This window comes from Channa argus, chromosome 1 (assembly GCF_033026475.1).
Source record: "Channa argus isolate prfri chromosome 1, Channa argus male v1.0, whole genome shotgun sequence".
Classification (NCBI taxonomy): Eukaryota; Metazoa; Chordata; class Actinopteri; order Anabantiformes; family Channidae; genus Channa; species Channa argus.
In genome coordinates, this window is record NC_090197.1 from 51,530,227 (window position 1) to 51,554,867 (window position 24,641).

General features: G+C 39.3%; 1 protein-coding gene and 1 pseudogene across 1 annotated transcript; both read right to left on the reverse strand.

The window, feature by feature from the left end:
- Nucleotides 1-1,679: 1,679 nt before the first annotated feature.
- LOC137098663 (NACHT, LRR and PYD domains-containing protein 12-like) lies at nucleotides 1,680-16,495 on the reverse strand. Its single transcript, XM_067475150.1, has 11 exons — nucleotides 15,259-16,495; nucleotides 12,978-13,077; nucleotides 11,947-12,051; nucleotides 11,648-11,727; nucleotides 9,662-11,471; nucleotides 8,831-9,007; nucleotides 7,025-7,198; nucleotides 5,804-5,977; nucleotides 4,809-4,982; nucleotides 3,476-3,649; nucleotides 1,680-3,332 (listed from the first exon to the last, which is right to left on the reverse strand). The coding sequence occupies exons 2-11, from the start codon at nucleotides 12,989-12,991 to the stop codon at nucleotides 3,284-3,286; spliced, it is 2,931 nt and encodes a 976-aa protein (XP_067331251.1). The 5' UTR covers nucleotides 12,992-13,077; nucleotides 15,259-16,495; the 3' UTR covers nucleotides 1,680-3,283.
- A 1,870-nt stretch (nucleotides 16,496-18,365) lies between these two features.
- LOC137140123 (uncharacterized) lies at nucleotides 18,366-19,345 on the reverse strand (annotated as a pseudogene).
- Between the last annotated feature and the right edge of the window lie 5,296 nt (nucleotides 19,346-24,641).

Below are 24,641 nucleotides of genomic sequence, written 5' to 3' on the forward strand. Positions count from 1 at the left end.
ATATTTCCAAGAGGGTGAATCAGATACAGTTTTTTTATGAGAAAAGTGGGATGTCACGTCATTCAAAACATTTTGGCAAAGAAAAAAAAAAACAGTTTTTTGCTGATTGAGGAAGAAAAACAGGAAAAAAACACATTTGGTTCCTGTTTGTTTTCATAGTGTGTAATAAATAGTTAACTGGCTTAATGTTCCATCTTTTCATGTGTTGATGCAAAAAAAGTTCTAAAATAATTATTGTTGAATTCACATTATGCATCTGCACAGATGTTAATTTTAAACACTCATATTTATCTACTGAGGGACAAAAGTCTTGAATGTCGACCATGTTTTATCAATTAAGATTTTTCATTTGACATACAACCTCCCATGAACACGTCCATTCTGTCTATTTGTTAATACATCTGAATTCTGCATTAACCCTGGGAAAAAATGTAATATACAAATAAAACAAAATATATTTTTGAGCTGGTTGTGATAATACCAAAGTTTACTTACAGGCCCAGCAAATGACAATATTCTTTAAAACAAAAGCCACTGATGGAATTACATCAGTTTTTGAGTTGTTGAAGAAAAGCAGTTGTAATTGTGTCTTGTGAAACTTTCTCATTAAAGATACGTGATGGTGGAAAGTGGAGATTTGTACAGGATTTGCAAGTAGTAAAAATGGAAATTCATCCGAGAGCTTCAGAAGTATTAAATCCACAATCAGCTTCCACTAATTTCTCAATTGCTGATTTGGAGAATGTATTTCTATTTGTCCTTATGTTCGCTGACAGCCATTACTTTTTGCTTTTTCCTTAAAAATAATAGCGGTTACCTGGATAAGATTTGGCTTTTGAATTGACTTTTTGAGACGTCCAGGTGATTTTCAGCTGAAATCATTGATGACTTTCTGATGTGCAGCCTGTCTGAGAAAGCCTGCATGTTAGATAAGGTGAACCTACCCAAACATTTAGCAGAAAACTGACTCACATTACAGTTTGTCCTACCTAAAGAAACTTATTTAGGTCATGTGATCACAGCTGAGATCACATAACCAAACAATCTGTTCTAATATCTTTAACCAAGAAACAATGACGTCATACTGAAAACAATGGATTCACAGTTGCCAAGACAGAAAGGCTCCTTGTCTTTAATATTCTGTAGATATGATTATATTCTGTTTGGTTAAAGAGCCATGATGGCATGATGATAACCTATTGCTTACTTTTCAGCTAAGCTGGACCCTGTAGATGATGGAATATGATGCCTGCCAGCTGTGACAGTTGCAGAGAAAGCTGTCATGACTCAGACAAACAGTTGGTTAGACTGATCTAACTCTTTTGGTTCCTTATGCAGCCTCTCTTTCATCTTCCAGGAGCAGAGACTCATCACCTTTCTACAGCGAGTTGTTGAACAAACATAAAAGTTTTCTCATCACTCACTGCTGTGCAAACTTTTCCTACTGCTGAGAAAAAAAAGAAACAAAAAGAGGAGGTTGCAAATTCCAAATTTGAAATATTCTTCCTACACACTTATGAGGTTGACACACAGGTTAGTGACCCTGAAGGATCATTTGATGGAAAATGTACATAGCTAAGGTGGGGGTTCCTAGAGGGGGCCAGATGAATACAAAGCCAGAAACCAAATATCTGCAGTTTGAGTTTTCTTTGTGCCATTAATAAAATCCAAATGTCCATTGGATTAATTACATATATCACAAAAAGAAAGAAGTGTTTGGAGACTCATGTTGTACTTTCATTCCTAATAATACTGCAGCTGATGGAAGAGGGTCTCAGGTCCATCAGGGAAGAACTTGCATGAAACTCTGGTGTAAGTACTGGTTGGATTGAGCAGATATTTGGTAAATGGAAACCTGTTATATTGTCTCTGCTTACTTCTGTACTTCTGCTTGTAATTTTTGCATTTTGTGGATGTTGTCTTATGCCACATGGAAGAGGTCTAATTATGTGAGTCACAGAGTGCTGTGACTCATCAGATGGCACTTGTTGATCTAAGATCTGCAAAGAATAATGTTCCTCTTTTAGAACCTGATGTTGATCCATTCACAGATTGTAAATATGCTTAGAAAACCTCCTAATCTCTGCTTAGCTCTGTACCCCAGTGATGTCTGTCACACAAAAACAGAGCCTGAATTTCCAATACAACATTATGATGATGTATATTGAATATCTTAAATGTCTCAGGAGGGAATTGTGATGGAAAATCAAGTATGATTAAATGTTAATGCTTGTGTTTTCTCTAGTTGTAATAGTAAATTGTGAAAGATGTTTTAAATGTTGTTCAGACTTTGTCTCATATCCATGTTTTGTCTTATAGTGTTTGCAAAACTGCTCCAAGGTCAGTTATTGTCTAACAGCAGATCATCCCACACTGTAGTGACCCAGAGTCACTTCATGCTCACAGGTGCTTATCAAAGTGCTGAAAAGGGAAAAGGTTTCTAGAAAAGCAGAAAAGGGCTGAGAGCAGTAGCCTGAGGGTGGAGAATGTTCTGTCCAGCAACACAAGGTTAGAAAACTAATGTGTGATGTATGAAGTTTAGAACTGCACTGGAAGCTCTGTTGATGTTCTTCTCTCTTCTAAGGTAATAAAACCCTAAAAGAGACTTGATGTGTCTAAGACCATATAATGTCATTTTTAACAGTAATAACAAAAAAACAGATATATTTGGTTTCCAGTCAGTTGAGAGACTTTACTGATTATAAAAACACATTTATTATCAGCTATTTATCTGTTAATAATATGAAGATAATGAGAAACTGTCTATTGTTGCTAAAAACCAGGAGTTCAGAGAGAAACATTACACTATTTTACTTTAATACTTTATCAATTAAACAGAAATATGAATGTAAGATCTGAAGGAATCAAACAAGACAAAGTCAAATCCAGGTGGAGGTGGAGGAGGTGGTTGAGTGTGGAGCAGAAGGAGTGGAGGAGTCTCAGTGTGTCTGCAGAGACTGTGTAGAAGGACAGAGCAGCAGCAGAGCAGATCCACTGCTGATCCAGATCCAGAGGATCACACAGGGATGATGGTGGACTTGACATTGTGTCTGACAGTGGAGCTGTTCTCAGAGCAGTTCAGACTGCAGCACTGAGAGTCATCTCCACTTCTTCTGATTCCTCTGTCAGTCACTGCTGGATGAAGCTCTCCTCTCCACTCTACCTCCCAGTAACATGGTCCAGTCAGAGCCTCTCTGCACACAACATGCTGCTGCTGCTGCAACATCTGCATCATCAGGACAAACATTATCCTGGTCATTTAATGACACTTTTACATCAGACATTAATATGATCTGACTCTATTTTGCTGGTCCATTATAGTCGGCCTCCACCTGTAGAGAGAATGAGACAGAACAGAGGAGATCAGTGATGTTTCCAGAGACTCACTTCATCATCTGTCAGTCAGCAGATGGTCTCTACAAAGACCACATGGTTACTAAATGTAACCATGGACTGACTCCAACCCTCTACTGACCTCAGAGTCTCCAGTCTACAGTGTGGACTCTCCACAAGATCAGACAGAAGCTTCACTCGTGAATCCTGCAGGTTGTTGGGGCTCAGGTCCAGGTGTCTCAGATGGGAAGGTTTGGACTTCAGAGCTGAGACCAGAGAATCACAGCTGATATCTGACAAGCTGCAGCTCTTTAATCTGAATAAAGAATCAAAGATGTAGATCAAATCATTAGTAATCAATCAGATTTGTCCTAATCAATGGTGTTTTCTCTAAAATGAGCAAAACTAAAAACTATTTTACTACTAAACTATTCAGAACAAAAACTATTTGAATCCCAAATTACAGATGATTTCATGAAAACTTGTGAAATAAAAACAATTTCTTCATGGACTGAAACATGGAAAAACAACAGTTTGGTTCTTTAAACATTTTGCAACACAATTAACAAGTTCAACAAACTCACCTCTATGAAAAAATACAACTGCTTTTATATGAACATCAATGATTACAGCTCACTGATATGAATTAAATCCAAAGAATATTGTTTTGTTGAGTTTATTTCAGTTTATTTTTGTGATAAATCTGAATTTAAATTCAAAGATGAACTCAACATTCTTTACAATGTATTGAGAAACATTAGTGAGAAATATGAATATTAATTTGACAGAAAAATGACACATGACTAAAAATAATTAGATGCAACAAAACCCAATATTTGTCTGACATTCCCCAAAATGTATTGATCATCTTTGGATCATCCAGGACTCTGCAGCCAAAGGTCTCATCCAATCTAAAACATGTGAACACGTTACTTCATCATGTTCAGTTGGAAATTCTTTTGGAAGTATTCAAAGCTCTGCATGGCCTTGCTCCTGCATAACTGGCCAATTTGAGCCTTTATGATGTTGCCTCCCTCATGCTGTGATCTACTTCAGCTGCTGAAGTTCAACTCAGAACCAGAACTGAGACTCTGGACTGAACTTCCCTTTCACATTCACCAACACAGTTTCATTGCAGAGTTAAACATGTGTCTCTTTAAGGTTGCAGATCCATTATAATGCAGCTTTTCACTGACTGTAAATTGATTTTAATAAGGATTTTATTGCTGTTCTAAAAAGAGTTTGATTTTATTACTTTTACATTTTGAAAACAAGTTTCTTTGTATTTGGTTTAGTTTGGTATTATTGTCTTAAATAAATGTAGGTTTATTATTAATACATTTACCTGAAACTGAAGAAAATATTTTTAGTCTGTTGATATAAGAAACATTTAACTTCAAAGTGTAATTGATTTATTAATGACAGTTGGGGACAAAACACATAAAATCTCCAACAGTATCAGTCAGTGAACTGACCTCAGAGTCTCCAGTCTACAGTGTGGACTCTCCAGAAAACCACACAGCAGCTTCACTCCTGAATCCTGGAGGTTGTTGAAGCTCAGGTCCAGTTCTCTCAGATGGGAGGGGTTGGACTTCAGAGCTGAGACCAGAGAATCACAGCTGATCTCTGACAAACTGCAGCTTATCAATCTGTATAAAGAATAAAAGATGTAAATTTAGAAACAAAGTTCCTGTTTGAAACCATCAAACACTGGACAGAGACAGACAGGAGGAACTTTGTCCTCACACATTTGAAATGTCTCTAAGGTGGATCTCACAGCACAGCTGCTGTCATTCACCTGGATTTGGCTTCATGTGATCAGACAATGTAGTGATTGGAAAAAGATCCAGTTTGACTGCAGCAACACTTTGGTTTTCCTCAACACACATTTGTCCTCCCTGCTCTCTCATGTGTCTCTCACATGTCTTCACCCATGCAAAATATTTCCCATATGATGTAAAGCTGTCAATCATCTCCTGTTGCACTTGATAGTAGCTGTGGAATGTTTGGAGGATTTCTTTCCTTTTCTCTGCACCTTCCAATCCCACTCTGCTGCTCCTCTCTACATTTATTCCACTCAAATCAAACAGGATCAACTGTCTCTGCTTCTTGACACAGTTGGCAGTTGGATGCTTCTTCATTAGCTTCAGTCAACTATTTAGTGCTGTGTGTCCTGTTCTTAACCTGCTGATTCTTCTCTCCTCCTTCTATTTGCTCCAAGCTGATTCTCTGTTGCTGCTTTATACAAGTGTCTTCAATTCTAAGTCTGACAATCAACTGTCATTTTCACATTTTTACATCAGATTTTTCTACTTTCAAATCAGAGTCGACACTTTCAAAACTTACTTTCAACCACTGAACAGTTTGAATGTGATTTGACCTCAGAAACATGAACCTGTCTGTAGTTTAGTGTCACCACAACTTTCACATCATATTAATCTCAGCACACAACTAAAAAATGGAATCTGACCTCAGAGTCTCCAGTCTACAGTGTGGACTCTCCAGAAAACAACACAGCAGCTTCACTCCTGAATCCTGCAGGTTGTTGTCATTCAGGTCCAGTTGTCTCAGATAGGAGGGGTTGGACTTCAGAGCTGAGACCAGAGAATCACAGCTGATCTCTGACAAACTGCAGCTTATCAATCTGTATAAAGAATCAAAGATGTAAATTTAGAAACAAAGTTCCTGTTTGAACCATCAATGTTTCATCATCTGATCAGAGCTGAGATCAGGATTTTCTCTCAGGATTCTTCAATAACATATTTCTGTCTTTCTTCTTCTTCATTTGGACAGTTCATGTTGTCTTTGTGAAGACAGAAGCAACAATCTAATCATTAGTGAAATGTTAGTGTCTAAACTCTGCTAAACACAAACTTCAACCTCTTGTCTGCTCTTAATGATCAAACCTTCAAACTAAGGTTTTTCTGTGTCTGTCTTCAAACACTGGACAGAGACAGACAGGAGGAACTTTGTCCTCACACATTTGAAATGTCTCTAAGGTGGATCTCACAGCACAGCTGCTGTCATTCACCTGGATTTGGCTTCATGTGATCAGACAATGTAGTGATTGGAAAAAGATCCAGTTTGTCTGCAGCAACACTTTGGTTGTCCTCAACACACAGTTGTCCTCTGTCTCATGTGTCTCTCACATGTCTTCACACATGCAAACTATTTCCCATATGATGTAAAGCTGTCAATCATCTCCTGTTGCACTTGATAGTAGCTGTGGAATGTTTGGAGGATTTCTTTCCTTTTCTCTGCACCTTCCAATCCCACTCTGCTGCTCCTCTCTACATTTATTCCACTCAAATCAAACAGGATCAACTGTCTCTGCTTCTTGACACAGTTGGATGCTTCTTCATTAGCTTCAGTCAACTATTTAGTGCTGTGTGTCCTGTTCTTAACCTGCTGATTCTTCTCTCCTCCTTCTATTTGCTCCAAGCTGATTCTCTGTTGCTGCTTTATACAAGTGTCTTCAATTCTAAGTCTGACAATCAAATGTCATCTTCACATTTTTACATCATATTTTTCTACTTTCAAATCAGAGTCGACACTTTCAAAACTTACTATTAACCACTGAACAGTTTGAATGTGATTTGACCTCAGAAACTTGAACCTGTCTGTAGTTTAGTGTCACCACAACTTTCACATCATATTAATCTCAGCACACAACTAAAAAATGGAATCTGACCTCAGAGTCTCCAGTCTACAGTGTGGACTCTCCAGAAAACCACACAGCAGCTTCACTCCTGAATCCAGCAGCTTGCTGAAGCTCAGGTCCAGTTGTCTCAGATGGGAGGGGTTGGACTTCAGAGCTGAGACCAGAGAATCACAGCTGATCTCTGAGAAATCGCAGCAACTTAATCTGAATAAAAAATCAAAGATGTGGATCAAATCATTCGTAATCAATCAGATATGTCCTAATCAATGGTGTTAGAGTGACTTTGTCCTTGTGTTATCAGAATGTCAGACTTCTACAGACATCATCCAAATGTCAGCACAGCATTCATACACCTATTCATGTCCCCACTGATTCAGAACATGACATTTATAACATATTATAAAATCAGACATGTTTATTCAAAAGACTGAATCTTGAATGAAGTTTTCTTTAGAATTTCATAAATGACCAGTATTGTGAAATAAATGACCACACTGAGTTCAGCTTCCTCTGAAAGTCAGATGGATGTTCTCTTCTCTGATCCTAAATGGAACCTAGCACCTTTCTGTACAAACATGTCTGCAGGGTCAGATTTCTGCTCCTGGTTACTGGTTGTGTCTCTACACAAAGTGACATCATTGTCTGACAGGAAGCATCATGCACAGGTTCAAGTGTCACCTGTTGATGGAGACAAATCAGACACCACTAAAGATATGAAGAGTTCATTTGATAAAACAGATTTTGACTGTGTTAAATTTTACTTATTAAATGTCGTTTAACATAAAACCAGCAGGTAAATCGTGAAAAATTACAACAAAATCCACCATGAACTGGTTCATTCCAAGGTCAAAACGACCAAACCACCAAAATCCTGATCATATCCTCAGCAGTGGAATTTAAAGAGCTGCTACAAAGTTTCACTGTAGCTCTGATTGATACTGAGACGACATTCAGCCTTTGGTTTTTCTCAACAACACTAACAAAACTATTTGCCTGTTTCTCATCTACAAACCTTACTTCCAGAAAAGTTGGGACTTTTTCCAAACTGCAATAAAAACTCCAATCTGGGATTTGTTCATTCACTTGAAATTTGATTTATCTGACAAAAGGACAAAGAAAAGATTTTTCACTGTATTTTGTAAATTGAAGCTCATTGAGAAAAGACAAAATAAGAGTGAAAAGTGAAGAAAAGTCCGACGGTTGTGGATGATTCCAGAATGAGCAGCTTCATTGGTAACAGGTGAGGGGATCAGGATTGGCTCAAAGCCTCAGTCTCTACAATCAAACATGGCTCGTGGCTCAGCACTTTGACAATTCTGTCATCAAGTTGAAAGAAGAAGTTTGCAAAGAACTGAGCTCTTTCACCATCTCCACAACATCACAGTGGGAAAAGATTCAGTGCATAAAGGCCACAGGCAGAAACCACTGTTGAATGTGTGGAACCTTCCAGCTGTCAGGCAGACAAATGTCAGAGAAACAAAGTTTCATCTTCACACTTTTCACTCTTTAACACTTGAGAAAAACTCGGCTTTCCTTAAGTTCATGGTCTACTACTAGTGCAGACAAGGTACTAGTCCAAGGCCCAATCAGACTGTCAGCCTGTTCCTCCTCAGCACCACTTTCCTTCAAGTACAGTCTGCAAACATGGAGACATCTCCCATCAGCCAGTCTGGACTTATTTCACTTCTCTATGTGGACTCAACTTAAAGTCCCACATAGTGTTGAGGGATTTGACCTGAGGAAATAGTTTTCACATTTGTGCTCAGACAAACGTAGAAACTAATGAACCAAACGAAACCTGAACATTCACTTATGGATTTAAGATGGAAAACTGACCTCAGAGTCTCCAGGAGACAGTTTGGATTCTTCAGGCCAGAACAAATCAGCTTCACTCCTGAATCCTGCAGGTCCCAGTTTCCATTCAGGTCAAGTTTTCTCAGATGGGAGGGGCTGGACTTCAGAGCTGAGGCCAAAACTTCACAGTGAGTCTCTGAGAGTTTGCAGCCACGAAGTCTGTGATAACAGATAATGAGAAATAATATGAATATGTAATTTATAAGTATAATTAAAAATCTACTATAAAGTTTAGACTTTCTTTATTTTGATCACAAAGCAGAATGAGATGGAGGCAGAAGCTAAATGGTCTGAACTTATCTTCTATAACACTTTTCTACATCACGGAGACACAAACACACACACACACACAGTCAGGTCCATAAGTATTTGAACAGGGACACAGATTTCATGGTTCTGGTTCTCTGTCCCACCACAGTGGATTTGAAGTGAAACCATCAAAATGTGCGTAAAGTGGAGACTGTCAGCTTTCATTTAAGGCTTTGCTCCAAAACATTAGATGAACAGTGGAGGAACTACACACACTTTTATTCACAGAAGCCCAATTTTAGTGGCTCACAAATATTAAGAACAATAAAGTTCAACTCTCTGTTTTAATATTTGTTCCAAATCTTCCTGAGTCAAAAACTCGAACTATGTAACTATAAAATACGAACTATATAATCTGGAACTATGAACATCACAAGATGCCGGGTTTCTTCCCTGGTGATGCTCTGCCAGACCTTTACTACAGCTCTCTTCACTTCAGCTTGGTTTCGGGGGTTCAAACATCTTTTATGTGTGTTAAGTGGGATTGATCACATCTGGACTTACTGAGCCTTTCTGCAGTTCCTCACAGCTGGGATCAGTCTCAGTCGTCCCTCCTCTGATGTGTTGTACTTCTTCAGGTCCAACTCATCCAGAACCTCCTCTGACATCTGCAGAATGTAGGCCAGAGCTGAGCAGTGGATCACAGGGAGTTTCTTCTTTGATCTGTTCTCTGACTTCAGGAACTCTTGGATCTGCTGATGTACTGAGTGGTCCTTCATCTCCATCAGACAGTGGAAGATGTTGATGCTTCTGTCAGGAAAACTTTTAGTTTGCTTTTTCTTCAGGTTGTTTATGACTCTCTGGATGATTTCTGGACTGTTCTCTGTCTGACCCAGCAGACCTTCTAAGAGTCTCTGGTTGGACTCCAGAGAGAGACCATGAAGGAAGCGGACAAACAGGTCCAGGTGACCATTTTTACTTTGGAGGGATTTCTGCATGGCTGACTTCAGGAAAACCTCAAGAGAGGAGTTTTGAGATGAGTATTTCTTCCCCAGGAAGTCCTCCAGTACCTTTCTCTCCCTGTTGGTGTAACAGTGGAAGAAGTAAACTGCAGCCAGAAACTCCTGAATGCTCAGATGAACAAAGCAGTAGACTGTTTTCTGGAAGATCACACTCTCTCTTTTGAAGATCTCTGTACAAACTCCTGAGTACACCAAGGCCTCTGTGACATCAAGACCACACTGCTCCAGGTCTTCTTGGTAGAACATGAGGTTTCCTTTCTCCAGATGTTCAAACGCCAGCATCCCCAGCTTCACAAGAACATCCCTGTCAGCCTCCGTCAGCTCCTGTGGACTGGTCTCATGTCCCTCATCATATTTGTTCTTCTTCCTCTTGGTCTGAACCAGCAGGAAGTGTGAGTACATGTCAGTCAGGGTCTTGGGCAGCTCTCCTCTCTGCTCTGTACTCAACATGTGCTCCAGAACTGTAGCAGTGATCCAGCTGAAGACTGGGATGTGACACATGACGTGAAGGCTCCTGGATGTCTTGATGTGGGAGATGATTCTGCTGGACAGCTCTTCATCACTTAACCTCCTCCTGAAGTACTCCTCCTTCTGGGCATCAGTGAAGCCTCGTACTTCTGTTACCCTGTCGACACATGTAGGAGGGATCTGATTGGCTGCTGCAGGTCTGGAAGTTATCCAGACCAGAGCCGAGGGAAGCAGATTCCCCTTGATGAGGTTTGTCAACAGCACGTCGACTGATGACTTCTGTGTGACATCAGACACAACCTCACTGTTGTTGAAATCCAGTGAACGTCTGCTTTCATCCAGGCCGTCAAAGATGAACAAAAGTTTACAGACAGCCAGCTGCTCTGCTGTGACCTTCTGTAATGTTGGATGGAAAACATGGAGCAGCGTGAGAAGACTGTACTGCTCATCTTTGATCAAGTTCAGCTCCCTGAATGAAAGCAGAACCAGCACACTGACATCTTGGTTTTCCAAGCCCTCTGCCCAGTCCAGACTGAACTTCTGCACCGAGAAGGTTTTTCCAACACCAGCGACACCGTTGGTCAGAACCACTCTGATGTGTCTCTGTTGCTCAGGTAAGACTTTAAAGATGTCGTGGACCTTGATTGGAGTGTCATGGAGGGTCTTCATCTTGGAAGCTGTCTCAAGCTGCCTCACCTCATGTTGGGTATTAACCTCTTCACTCTGTCCCTCTGTGATGTAGAGTTCAGTGTAGATCCTGTTGAGGAGGGTTCCACTTCCTGTTTCATCACTTCCTTCAGTCACACATTCACATCTCCTCCTCAGACTGATCTTATGTTCATCTAAAACCTCCTGCAGACCAACATCTGCTGAAAGATGAGAAACTACCAATGAAGAAAACACAAAAAGATGTTTAGGAATTTGTGATTATTATAATATTTAACACAAATGAATGATAATAACAAAATAAATGTTAATGCTGTATAATACGACAAATGTCTGTGTATAAAACAACAAGTCTTGTTTTCAGAAACATCAGCAGACAGATGTTCAGTCTTACTTTGTACAGAGCTGCTCTGACTGTCTGTCTTCAGTCCAGGTCTTGTTCTGGATCTTTCTCCAAACTGATTTTTCTTCTCTCTGTGAAAACATTTCTTTATAACTAACTAATCAGTAGATTTCTGTTTTTTTCTTTTTTTACTACAGAAACTCCATCAGTAGTTTATGGAAATAAAACCCAGACTAAGATCCATCTTAGTCTGAACCAGTATCTGCACTAATAGTTCTGCATCATGAATATAAATCATCTTCAGTGAATCATCTTCATCAGGTCAGTTTACAGTAGAAACTGTCTCTTACTTTGTGTCTGTGGGTCCAGGTTCAGGACTGAAGTCTGGAGAATTTCCTTTGGACCAGTCACTCTTCATAGACAGATGACTGGATGCTGAAGACTCTGGTTTGTGTCTGTGGAAACAAAAGTGTTTTTATCATTAACACTTGTAATAAACAGACATAACCACAAGACATTATCAGAGCTTTAGAATAAAAAAGGATTATGTGTTTTTCTCCATCAATAACCTGTTTTCAGAAAAGTTGGGATGCTGTAAAACGTAAATACAATCACGACGAAATTATTTCCAAATAATTTAAAACCTATATTTGTGAAGGCAGCAGTGGTGGAGCGGTTAATGCTGTTGCTTCACAGCTAGAAGGTCCTTGGATCAAATCCCTGACCAGCTGCAGTCTCTCTGTGTGGAGTTTGCATGTTGTCCCTGTTTTTGTGCGAGTTTCCTCCCACAGTCCAAAGACATGCATGTTAGGGAAATTGTCCCTAGGTGTCTGTCTGTGTATGTCTCTCTGTATTGGCCCTGAGACAGACTGGAGACCTGTCCAGGGTGGATAAGTGGTTGCAGATAATTGATTGATGCTAATTGTGAATTTGACACCAAAAACCTAAAGACGCGTCTCTTTGTTTGTCCTACATGTGTCATGTTCTTTTATGTGACTGTCACAGGTTTGTCTTCACAGTTCACTTTGTTACATGTGACAGTGGTTTACAGCTCACACACTGCACTGAATCTGCACAATCAACGGCTCAAACATAGATAAACATTTTGATTATCACAGTTTAATTAGTTCATAACTTTTTTTAAACAGGGACTGAAAGTTAACTTGCTATAAAACTCTATATACACAGCATCAGTTACTTAATAAACTAATAATATATCATAAATACACAGTAACTTACACCTCAAACTGTGGGAAATTTATTTTCCAGTAAAGTTTATTCTGTGTCCACAGACAATGTCAAACACGACCTCCTACAGTCCAACATGAGACTAAACTAGATTCTCTGACAGTGAAATAATAAATAATAATACAAAACTTACGATGTGTTCTCCATGTTCCTCCATCCACAGCATCAATCAGTCTTCTGGTTGAACGTGTTCAGAATAAAAGAACTTCCTCTATTAAGTTCATTTACTTTATCTAAATACAAAAGTGGAAAAGTTCTGTTAGACATTTAACGATATATTGTCGATCATCTTAACGTCTACAACCACACAGCAAACAGGCAAATAGACTCACTGATCAGTTTCACCAGGTAAATGAAGTCCTACTGTAGCATACAGTGTCTTTATGAAGATCAGTTTCAGTTTTTGATGATAATTCTCAAAAATGCTTTAATTTAATTCCATCTTAATTATAGAGAACATAATTAAAGGTGGTTATATTCTGAGGTTTTCCTAATATTAGAATAAAAATAGAGACACATCTGAAACTCAAGCAGAATAGAACCATAATTAAAGATGGAAAAACAGAAGAGCTAAGAGATTTTTAATTACTTTTAAAGAAATTGAATTGAAACACAGAGGCAGAGCTGGCAGTACTTGGTGCTAGATGGTTAACCATCCACTACATCCACGGGCAGGATGTGTTAAGTACAGTTATGTTGGTTCACCTTTTGTTTAGCTTCAGACCAGGCTACTCCAAGTCATCAATCATCCTCCCATTGATTTGGACTTTCTTGAGTTTACTTGTTCTCAAGAGCTCACTTTGATCCCTCCACCCATTTTACAGGGATTACACAACCTTCTAAATGATATTCATATCTGTGACCCTGAGGTGCCTGATGCCTCTCCAGAACAAGTACAAGGAGCAATGGGTCGGCCATGTTATGTAGTATCTGCAAACCAGCTTCAGGGGCTGCTTGACATGTCCATGTCAGTTGGAATGATGGCTCAGCATCTTGGAGTATCTAGGAGGACTGTTCAGAGATGTGTAGCTGAAAACAACTTGTCAACTTGACACCAATTCCAAGAACTTGACCATGTCGTGTTGACAATAACGAACACAGTGCCACATGCTGGGTACAGATTCATGAAAGGAGCCTCCTCCTCCCCTCTCTTCATTTCTACACATTGCCATGTCTCCATTATATGTCACTAACTATTTTCTTTTCCCATAGTTGTGCTTTTATCTTCTGCAGGTGTCCCCAGTTTGGAGCTGTGTGTTTCCATATGCAGTCACTGGCCCTAGTTCTTGTTTTTTCCACATTTTTTTCACCACATCGTTACCTTTGTGCTTGCTCAATGTCCTTTGTTGGGTTTGTCTGTACATTTCTAAGGCCATGAACTTACTATGTAAAGTGCCTTGACATTATTTTGCTGTAAATCTGTGCTCTATAAATAAAATAACATTCAGATTTCAATAAATCGACACTATGTGACAAAATTTCCAAGTTATGTAATAATTACTTGAAAAAGTAAAATGCTTATGAAATGAAGCCTTGTTTTCCTACTAATTGTTTTGCAATCATTTGTCATTGACTGAATGTGTCTATGGGAGGGTGAAAACTAGAGGCTGCTAAACTGAAAGCACCGAGGTAGATACCCATTGAGGAAGTTAACGTTCCAAATCTACCTACAAACATTAATTAAAATAACATTATTTACAATAAAGAAAAATAATAAGTTTGTTGTAATTTATTTTATTTAGTTTTTTTCATTATTTTACAATAACTTCTTCATACACTTCTTTTTTGTAAAGTATATGTAAAGTTTGCATCTTTACACTAAAAAGACAGATGGAATTTTTGTACACAACTGTATGTTCAGCATGAATGTATTAGTGACTTTATATTTATGTTATTGTTAACATGTCCTTATTGTGTTAGCAGAAAAAAATGTGGGTTTCTGTTCCCTAAAAACACATGTGACTCCAGTTTATTAGCATAGAAACAACTGTATGTGTGTAATGATGAAACAATAACAGAAACTGTGAGACCAGAACAAGAATCAGGACAAACAGGTTTGTTCACACCTAAAAAAAGACAACACACACACACACACACACACAGTCGTGTCTTACTAGACTGGTGAAGACACTCTTGAAATAATTCTTATATCAACACCAACCATTAAGAACTAAAACCAAGTCTTAACCCTCAGACTCTGAAATTGTCAGGAGCCAAAACTTCTTCACAACAATGGTGTAAAAACAAAATTTGTCATTTTAAGGAAACACCACATTTTCTACTTCCTGGTTTTTGTTTTCCGGAGTCTCTTCATGTAAACAGCAGTGGACAGTGTGTGTTGTGTCCTCTATTGTCCTCAGGGACAAACTGACTCAGAGACAGTAAAATAATAGTAATGTTGGATTAACACTCACCCTGTCTCAGTCTTCACTTTTCCTCCATTTTCTCTCTGGTCTTTAAGCTGTAAACTGCTGCAGGCTACAGACTGATGAATGATTTTCACTGAGGTTCAACTGTCAGAGAAAAAAAGTTCCTGTCTGAGGTTTCGATTTATTCCGTTTGTCTTTTTACAAACGTGTGTTAGGTCTTGTAGCCCTGGAACTTTGAAAGTCTGAAAAGACCAAGAGCGTTGATCATCCGCGATGTCCCAGTTACCAATTCAGACTTTCCGTCTTCTGGTTTTAAATTACTGGCATTAACTGTGTCCGGTGGACGGACGTGACTCAGCTAATGCTAAACTGAAACCGAACGTTCTCCGTTGTAACCTCGATCCATGACGTCATGACGTTGGGGTAGGTGAGCTGGATGGAGGCTGAAGAGAGGAGGAACAGGAGGAAGAGGAGGAGGACAGCTGGTATCTGAGGACATGAAGTCTTTTTCTCACAGCATCCAGAGAGGATGTTTCTAGTTTATTTCTGTCAGTTGTTGTAATAAACAGGTTTAATTTGAATTTCATCATTTCAGTCCCATTTCAGAGTAAACTGCTGCTTCTTTAATGGTTGATTAGATTATTGATCAGTTATTGATTTAATCTCATGTCTGACTCTTTATCTTCACTCTAAACACTGAGCTGATTTATGATGATGTCAGTGTCATATTTGACTTTTTCATTTCCCCATAATCCAGTCTGTGTGACGTCCTGTGTTTGCTGTGGATCTGGATCTGAGCACTGGTGTCACTGCTGCTCTGCTCCAGCTGGAGGCGCTGTAGGAGCAACAAGCAGCTCCGGTTGCTGAAGCTTTTTGTGGAAAGAAGCAGATGCAGACAGAGAGAAGAAGCTGGTGTATGACGATGAAACAGGACGTTTGACCGTGTGTGTTGTCCCACAGTATAAAGAGAAGAAAAAGACTGGGTCCCGCTGTGTCCTCAGGCTGCGCTACAGCGTCTATTCACAGGCGCGATCCCACTACTGAGCGGCACGGAGGCTTTGACCTGCTCCGTTTCCGACCTGGGCCGGTGCACCCCTCCTTAGACGACCTGGTGGTCCCGGGCTCCCCCAGGAGCACCATATCGATACCGAACTTAGTGCGGACACCCGCTCGACACAGTCCGCTGCAGCTCAGAGCTCCTGAGCTCCAACGATCCTCCAGCCTCAGCCTCCCAGTAGCTTGGATTACAGGCGCGTGCCACCGCACCCGGCTACCGACGCCGTCATTCATGGAGGGTTGGAGTTTTACAAAGCTGACGTCATCAGGTGAACACGTCAAGCTGCAGTGCAGAAAGGTGTAGTAGTATCTGAGCAGTTTCCAAAGTGTTAAATCAGTGTTTGAGTAAAGAGAAAAACTTTATCCCTGTTCTTTAAAATGTTCTTATCAAGCTGTCGGTCAGTGTTTGACCTCAGTGCTGAATGAATCCACCACCAAAATATGCTGCAGACCACAACTGAAGCTACATCACTGCTGGTTTTTCTCATGTGAGAACTCTACAGGGTCTGTGGTGCTGATTTGAATGATGTGACTGATGGTCATTGCTCCAGTGGAGACGGTGCAGAACCAACAAACCTGGATCCTGGTGGTTTGCAAAGAAACACTTATTGCAAACAGGCACAGGTCAAGTTTTTAAGAAGTTACTGAGGCATTTTAACAAATCCCTCATCAACATTATGAAGGAAAGTTTATATGTTTGTATTTGTACACTGTAAAATATTAGGCTGTAAGCTTACAGTAAATTACTGGCTACTGGTTGCATTACTTTCACAGTTTGCAGCTGTGTGTAAATTGACTCTGTACTCTGCTCTGTACTGTGACTTCACAGTAAGTTTCACATGAAATTACTATGAGTTAACAGTGTGCTACTGTGAAAATACTGCATTATGTTGGGTTTGCACAATAAATTTACCAACTATTACTGTGATATGACAGTATGCTGTTGAAAGTTTACTGTATTTAATTGTGATTTCACAGTAAAGGTTTTCTGATACTGCTGTGATCTTACAGTATGTTGTTGTACAAATAAAATATTAAATTGTGATTTTGCAGTAAATATTTTATGACATTGCTGTGAGGTCACATTATGCAATTGCAGAATGACAGTAGATACTGTAAAAGTAATGCAATTCAGTAGCCAGTAATTAACTGTAAATTTACAGCTATAATTACATTTAGTTTTAGATTTAGTTTAGAATCTAATGAAGTGTTACAAAAACAAAACAAATTACTACAATAACAGCATCAATTTTACCAATTTATTTTGCCAACAATACAATAGCAGTGGCTACAGTCAAGAAAATGCAGGGTTATTATTATTATAAACCTGAAACAGGGTTGTGTAAGACTCACTGTATGGAAATAGATTATAAAGACTGACATTCTGTTTGCACAAATCAATAAACTGTATTACATAAATTCAACTGTAAGACAAAACATTTGGACATTTCTTTACCTTCCTTCAGCTTTTCAAAACACTAATGACCATTGTCATATGTAGAACAACACATTTCAGTGACTTTTCAAAACAGAGTGACATTAACACGTATTTCCTGCATCAAAGTCAAAGTCAATGAGTTTTCTTATAAAAGTACAGACTTGCTGATTTATGTGTCCACGCTGTCTCTTTGACTTTCACCCCATCTGTGGATTAATGCCCAAGAAGCACCTGCAAAAATAAGACCAAGAGCAGAGTTGTTAGTTTTCAATGAGAAATGAGGATAATAAAAGGTTTGCAAAAAAGAAAAATAAAGAAAACATTACCTTTGGATAAATTCCAGGGTGCAGGAAGCATCTTCAGCTTACTGCAGGTTTAAATTGTAGTAGGTCGCGAAAAGAGCAGCCAAACCACTTGTAAAGTCTTGGTGAGGTCCCATGACCACCTGTCCCTCAATAGACAGCATCCATGCTGTTGGCTCCAATATGTCACCTGAAACAAACAAGACAAATCAACTATGCCCCAAAGAATAGAACCCAGAATGGGGTGTATGTGTGAACGCTACTGTCCGACTAAGATGCTTCTAATTTTGATGATTCCGATTCTGATTTTATTTTTCTTTCTTTCTTGCACTTGCAAGAAACATGAAACATGAACATTAATTGCACTTTGTATAATTATCAAAAATTAGTCATTAGTCCTTGAGAATGAATGTACTTATATCAGCAACCATCACCATGGCATCCTTGGGCTCTTTGAAGTCTGCCATCACAAGCAAAAGACTGCAAGCAGCCTTGTCTGAAACCTCTGGTTCAAAAGAAGTGAGGACATCTTTCACCCCTGAATGGCATTTGGTTGCTTGGCAGAACTTCACAATTGTCTTGTATTTGTTGTCCAGTGACTCCCTCAACTTATTGAGGATGGAAACATTCGTCAAATGTTTAAAATGGGAAAACATGCCACGCAGTGAGAAGAGAAAAGGCCATTCCTTTGTAACCACTGCAATGGCTGGGGCAGGGACACTGTTGAGATAGTGGCGCTGGATGACGTAGGTCTTCCCCATTAGAGGTTCAGCTCTCTCAGCCCCACCCATTCCTTCCTTTGAGTAAATGCTAAGAAGTTGAGTTTAAATGTCATTCAACGATGCCACAGATTCACCGAGTGGAAATTCGGTAGGACACCAACTGACACAACCGTACTGATCCACAGGACCTCTTGCATTGGCTGTGCCTCACTCAGGAACTTCAGTATGTGGCCTTCTCTCTCTGCGTCTTCTGGCAAGAGTGTTGTTTCTATTTTTATACTCTACCGTAGTTTTTATTTGTTGAAGAGAATAACAACCATCTCCAATAACATCACCATTTTTCCCAACATCAGCAAAACTTTTTGAATGGTCCCTTACGATTCCCCGGACAATATTATGACATGTTACTCTTGTTGGGTTAGACTCATATTCTAACATGTGATCCACCACTGCCTTCACCATATCCTTTCTATCTCCTGGAGATGGCCTTGTTTGATTTGCTACTGCTCTTCGAATTCCCACTGGCATCCTATCCTGAGAGTGTTCAAGGAGCTGGTGACAATATTCGGAGAGGGAACAGGAACCAGTTCCAGCTGAACTGTTTCAAATCCTACAAACCATAGAGCACAACGTTACCTGAAGAGACAGTAAACCATGAAAGGGTATTTATTTATGTCTTTGTGAATATTTCTTTGTGAATGTATTTTATCTGAGTATTGTATTGTATCTGAGTAGGATGCAAAGTTTGAGGTAGGAGGTACTGACGGAATGAGAGCTTATGCTTCTTGTTTGGTTTTAGATCCAGTGTGTTAATACAGTATGAAAAAATAACTGTCAGAAAGTCACACTGGTCAGACTGTCCTGGAAAAGATGACACCAACTCTGGTATGTGCTGCAACAGCGATGGGGTAAGAATAAGGCTGAACAGTAGGACACCACAGGCTACAAGGGATCAGGTGAAGATATGCTACTGATAACAAAGTAGGCTAAACAACAAGTCTGAGGAGAAAGTGAGGAGTAGGTCATAATTATACTACTATTGAGCAGTGAGTTGGAACAGTGTCAAAGTATAGTTACCTTCATTCTTAAACCTATTCAGTAATTTCCTACACTGAATATTTCTCGATATCCTTTTCTTGTACGAAAGCCAAGTCTTCTCTGTTTTCCACACCCAGTTCTTTCAACCCATCCAACAGCGATGTCAGCGTTTCATCAGAAAGGCCCGGTAGGAGTGACACCACCACTTCTTTTATTATCTCCTCATTCATTTTCCAAAATAATTTTGGCAGACGATAAATCTAATAATAGAATTAGAGGTGGGTAATATTATGGTTATGAATATATCAATGTTTTTATTAAAACACAAAGAAAGACCACAAATATTGTGAACCAAAAATAGATGTATAGAAGTATAGAGCCAAAAACTTTTTCCAAAGGTTGGTTTTCAGCTGTAATCAAACAAACTATACATTTTTTTTATTTTACCACTAATTTCAGTCAAATTCTGTGCATTTTAAGACCTACAACAAGCTGTATCCTTCTTCTTCTTTTTTTGTTTTTTTTAAATATATCAACTAAAAATCACAATTTAAATTACATCCACAAAGAACAATGCTATTTGTTGGTACAATCCAAAAGTTGACTTACTAGCTAACAGCTTTTTAATGTACTATATCTTCTTTTGCACTATAAACCAACTGGGGGATAATAATTTAACTATTTACCAATAAAACACTAAGCAATTGACCTAAAGCAACATAGTTAGAGGGACCAACAATGATAATTTGTCTCAATAGTTCTGTCATACCTGAAATGCTGGTCATAAAAAACGCCAAACAATAGTGGGCATCTAAACCTAGATAGCTTAATCAGAAAATAACAGCAACTATAAACAGTATTTTGAGATGTAACTATTCAAAATAGAATATTGTTAATTTACACACTATGTTACTATAATAATAATCTGTTAATTAATTGTGATTAGTGGATTAAAAATCAACTTCAAATGCTGCATTTGGAGCAATTTAGTTCCAATATGCACAGGTAGACATGTGGCAGTGCATATAAAGCATAAGCTAAGATGAATATGTATCATGTTTTCCTGCATTGATAGATTTACTGCAATCACGTTTACATTTTGCTTGTGTTTTTACTTAATCAGCTTGCTCCACTTGTTCAAACTGCCTCTGGAAAAGACTGGTGAAGGGCAATAACTGGTGAGCCATCCACTTTCTAACATGGAAGAGGATAGTAGTCTAACAAATCCCCTCGGTTGATGCAAACATAATCATCCTGGGCTGATCCTAAGACACAATAGACACCTATGTCTCTCAACTTCACAAAAGACTCATTGTGAGCAACGATCAGTTCAATCTTTCCAACAGAAAGTTCTCCACCGCTGCTCCCAGTACAACAAACATTCCCTTCTGGTACACAGTGCCTTTCACTATGACTTCATTACAAGCAAGTGCAGACTGTGACTGTATTTTTTTACCAACCACAGATGACCTGATCCTGTCATTGTAATCATTCACATAAAACTCTGTACCCTTTTCAACATTCACAGCTGGAAGGAAGAAGTTGGCTGCACTCAAGTAGGTTTGCAACAGTTGATGTCTTTCTGCAAGCGTTTTGCAAAGATTTTTAAAGTTGTGCAATTTCCTGGCAAACTGCTTGAAGAATGTGTGTTTGCTCTCAAATCGTAAAGTCCACAGGCGTATGAGTGGACCAAAGTGAAGAATTAGCTCTGGATAATGGCACAAATAATGATGCTTGGGTTTGAGTGGACTTGCAGGGAAAAGCCTTTTCCGAATAAAGACATATTCTTCAATGAGGACTTTCAGATATGACACTTGTTCTCTGTAATAGCTGGTGCACAAACAAGCTCCGCAATCTCTCTCAGATGCAGAATGAGTTGTCATACCTCATTTTCAGTAGGATATATGATTCTGTCACCCACAAAAAACTGGCAGCAACCTAAGAAAGCACCAGTTCTGGGCTGCATGTCCACTTAAACGTTCACTACCAGGGTGCAGGTCAGCTGGTTTGCTGCTGTCATCATTTCCTTGATACATCTAATTATTTGCAAATAGGTAAAGTTCATCTCCTGAACTAAGTGAACAACAAACAAAGCAAGGTCATAAGACACAATACCCTCAAACAAGTCATGTCCTAGACATGCCGGATGACCTGGCTGGCAAACATGGAAATAAGCAAGCTCGTTAAAAGGAGAGTCCAACTTAATGCCACATACAGAATGTGTGGCATTGGTGTCCAAAGCTTGCAAATGACTCTGGTAGGATTGTGGTCTTCTTGTAGTCCCACACATGTGTGGTTCATTTATAAACACATTTTTGTCTATCTCACAGTAGCAGCAGAAATGACTTGCCCGACTGAAGTTTTCCCAATACAATGATCCCAGGTTGTCTCCTGAAATGGCAACTAAAGCTCCTTTTACAATTCTGCATCATTTGTCAAAATTTGTCAAAAATTTGAGGTCTCTGATCAATGGTTCAAGAACTTTGTTCATGTTCATGTTCCCAAAGTATTTGAAGTCCTTCTCCTTGCAAAGAAGGACTAGTTGCATGTGATCCGTTGTGGATCTATTGTGAAACAAAATTTCAGTGAGGTTCAGATAAACAGATAAAATTTTGTGTTTTTTTTTTCCCTGATCCAAGAGGATTCACTACCTCAAAGGCCTCTTGGTACAGGATCAGACCAACAGCGGAAGGTTCTGTTTTCAACAACTGATTGCTCTGAAATCCGTGTCCATCGCTAACATCCCGAATTATATTTTTAGTAACAAGACAAGCCTGTGTAGCAGCATGCTGTTCTCTAAAAGGTTCACTTTTGAACAATGTGGCCAGTGTCTCATGTATAGATATATACTGGGCAAAGCTCTCTTTATCATTTTCATCACTGCCCAATAGCAAAGGCTCAACATAGTTAAAAGTGTTTTTAAAGACACTTTTCCTTTTCTGGTCTGTACTTAATACATTTCTGTTGTACATCTTCAGTAGATCACCACTGTTAATTTCATCAATGATGCTGCTAATAGTGGGCTCTTGGATGCCAAGATCTTTCAGTTTCTCACTTAGGATCTTAAGTGAATGCAACAAGCTAATCTCATGTGCATTCTGAAAGTCCTCAATAACAGTCTGTATGGTGCTGGCTGGCAGCAACAACTTGCCTTGTAGCTTCAAATAGAGAAGGGCAAGGTTTTCCAAAAAGAGAGTTTCATCAACAGCAAACGGCTGCTCTGGCTCATCGTTGTCCACAACTACGTGTCCAAATATGGCTGTGTCACAGGTAAATGTACAAGACTGTGCCATACATTTTAAGGGTGTATCCAGTTGTTTAGATTAGATTAGATTTTAGATTAGATTCAACTTTATTGTCATAACACATGTACAAGTACAATGCAACAAAATGCTGTTTAGGTCTAACCAGAAGTGCAACAGCAGCAAAAGCAGGATATCCAGTTATTGCATAAATAAATAAGTTAGTACTGTACAGTATTTTGTAGATGGATATGTACATAAACAGAAATTTAAAGACAATGGATATATAGACGTCTGTGGTGGAGAGTGTGATTGGATGGTGGTCAGGTGAGGGTTTGAGCTTGATAGCAGTTACTGTGTTGTCACCTCCTTGTTCATCCATTGTTTCTGATTTGGGTATGTGGTGATCTGCTTCTGAGTAGTGACATTGTCTATGGTGGAGTGGATGTAATTCAATACAGAGGAGGTGTAGCGGTCGATGTCAACAAAAACATTGCAACATAAGCTCCAGCCATGTTTGTGTAAACATGGTCATGGGTTTTGTTTCCTCTGGTGTGGCAGGAAACATGCTGGTGAAATTTGGGAAGCACTGCCTTTAGGTTTGAGTGATTAAAATCACCTGCAACAATAAACGCAGCATCTGGGTGAGCGGTCTGTTGTTTATTGATGGCTGCGTGTAGTTCTTTCATAGCACATAGCAGAAATTTGAACTACAGTTTCAATTCAATTCAACTTTTTTTATATAGCGCCAATTCACAACAAAGTCATCTCAGGGCACTTTACAGAGTAAAGTCAAGATTATAAAGGTGTATAGAGAGAACCCAAAAATTCTCCCTGGAGCAAGCCATAGGCAACAGTGGAGAGGAAAACTCCCTTTAACTGAAGAAACCTCCAGCAGAACCAGGCTCAGGGTGAGCGGCCATCTGCCTTGACCGGTTGAGGTGAGTGGAAAGTGAAGAGAGAAAAGAAAAGAGCAACAAAAAGCAACAACAAAACATCGGGCAGGTTGTTAGGACCAATAGCTGCACGCTGGAAGACACACAGCTTCAAAGCCGTGGACAGCTGCAGAAAGGGACAGAGAGAGGGAGACAGAGAAGGACAAGAACAACTACGGGAGAAAACACAGAGTTAATCACATACAGTGGTGACAATTGCGGGGTGAGAGGAGAGAGGGACAAGATGAGGAAAGGAACTGTGCATTGGGGGGTGGGTCCCCCAGCAGTCTAAGCCTATAGCAGCATAACTATAACTAACTATATTCTTTATTAAAGAGGAAGGTTTTGAGCCCAGACTTAATAGTAGAGAGGATATCTGCTTCTTGAATCTGAACTGGGACCTGGTTCCACAGGAGAGGAGCTTGATAGCTAAAGGTTCTACCTCCCATTCTATCTTTGGAAATTCTGGGAACCACAAGTAGGCCTGCATTCTGAGATCGAAGTGGTCTACTGGGATGATATGGTACTATGAGGTCTTCTATATATGATGGAGCCTGACCATTCAGAGCTTTATATGTAAGAAGAAGGTGAAATATGATCTCTCTTGCTAGTTCCAGTCAGCACTCTTGCTGCAGCATTTTGGATTAATTGCAGGCTCTTTAGGGAGTTACTGGGGCATCCTGAAAGTAGGGAAT